This window comes from Fulmarus glacialis, unplaced genomic scaffold (genome assembly GCF_000690835.1).
Source record: "Fulmarus glacialis isolate BGI_N327 unplaced genomic scaffold, ASM69083v1 scaffold10122, whole genome shotgun sequence".
Lineage (NCBI taxonomy): Eukaryota > Metazoa > Chordata > Aves > Procellariiformes > Procellariidae > Fulmarus > Fulmarus glacialis.
Window position 1 is genome coordinate 21,373 of NW_009197183.1, and position 1,238 is coordinate 22,610.

At 57.4% G+C, this 1,238-nt stretch overlaps 1 protein-coding gene across 1 annotated transcript in view; it reads left to right on the forward strand.

Annotated features, from left to right (window-relative positions):
- Positions 1-1,238, forward strand: part of LOC104072859 (deleted in malignant brain tumors 1 protein-like) — a 44,227-nt gene that overhangs the window by 20,576 nt on the left and 22,413 nt on the right. Inside the window, 1 exon segment of the mRNA XM_009572452.1 lies at positions 730-1,068. Within this exon segment, the coding sequence (XP_009570747.1) occupies positions 730-1,068 (339 nt within the window).

The following is a 1,238-nucleotide window of genomic DNA, read 5'->3' on the forward strand; positions in this document are numbered from 1 at the left end:
CCAGGAAAAGTTCAGCAGAGGATGCTCTGCTCCGGGGACTCATACTGGTTTCACAGCTGCAGCCAAGGGCTGGGCAGCAGACACCTGGGTGGGTGACCTTGTCCTTCTTGTCCCTCTTGTGCCATGCTGGCACAATTTAGCACACAGGTCCATGAAAGTAAGGAGCAGCAGCGATAATAGGAAGGGAACAATGCCCTTTGGGCAGAATGCAAAAAGTGCGCTAGGGTGGGCACCAATGAGAGAGGGGAAGCACCGGACCGGGTGCTACATGCTCCTAGCAAGGTCCCAACCCACCACGTTATGGGGACTAGTAGCCCACGGGCTGTGCAAAGATGGGGTGGGGGGATCCTGAAGTCTTTTTGAAGAAGGGGCAGTGGCAATGGGGGTCTGCAGAAAGTCTCTCCCTTTTGGGGGCTGCTGCGGCCACTTGGAGGGTTCATGGATGGCCACCCAGGAGGACTAAAAAAAAGCATTGCAGCAGTTTATGGTTTGCTTGTGCTCATGTTGAACGTGCACAGGCTCTGAGATTGCACAGCTGGTTTTGCCTGCACCTGAGATGTTTAGCCCCAAACTTCAGATATTCCTCAACGGCTCTTTGTGGACATGGGAACCCCACTGTGCAAAACACAGGGGAGCATCCTCCGGCATGGGTCTCACCATGGTGGGAAGAAGAGGCACCCTGGAGGAGACCTGGTCTGATGCTCCCCTTGTGTCTCGTGCCACGAGCAGGCACAGCCACCAACACGCCAGCTCACCTACGCCTGGAGAACGGCCCTGGCCGCTGCGCGGGACGCGTGGAGGTGCTCCGCCACCATCAGTGGGGGACGGTGTGTGACAGCAGCTGGGGCCTGGCCGAGGCGGCAGTGGTCTGCCGGCAGCTGGGCTGCGGGACGGCTCTCTCAGCCCTGGGTTCAGCTCACTTCGGGCAAGGGTCCGGCCGCATCTGGCTGGATAATGTGAACTGCACGGGGACAGAAGCCACCCTCTCTGAATGCCAGGCCACGCCATGGGAATCCAACAGCTGTGACCACCGGGAAGATGCTGGTGTGGTGTGCTCCGGTGATCCATGTTAGTCAGGATAAGTACCGTGCGGGATGGGGTGCAGGATCAGCTCAATCTTGTCCCAGATAGCCAGGGATGAGTGCCTTTACCCCACCCTGGTTTAAAAAAATAAAATTAAATCAAGAGAAGGGTATGAATGCCACAGTGGCTGATGCTCTTCCTTGTGTCGGCACAGG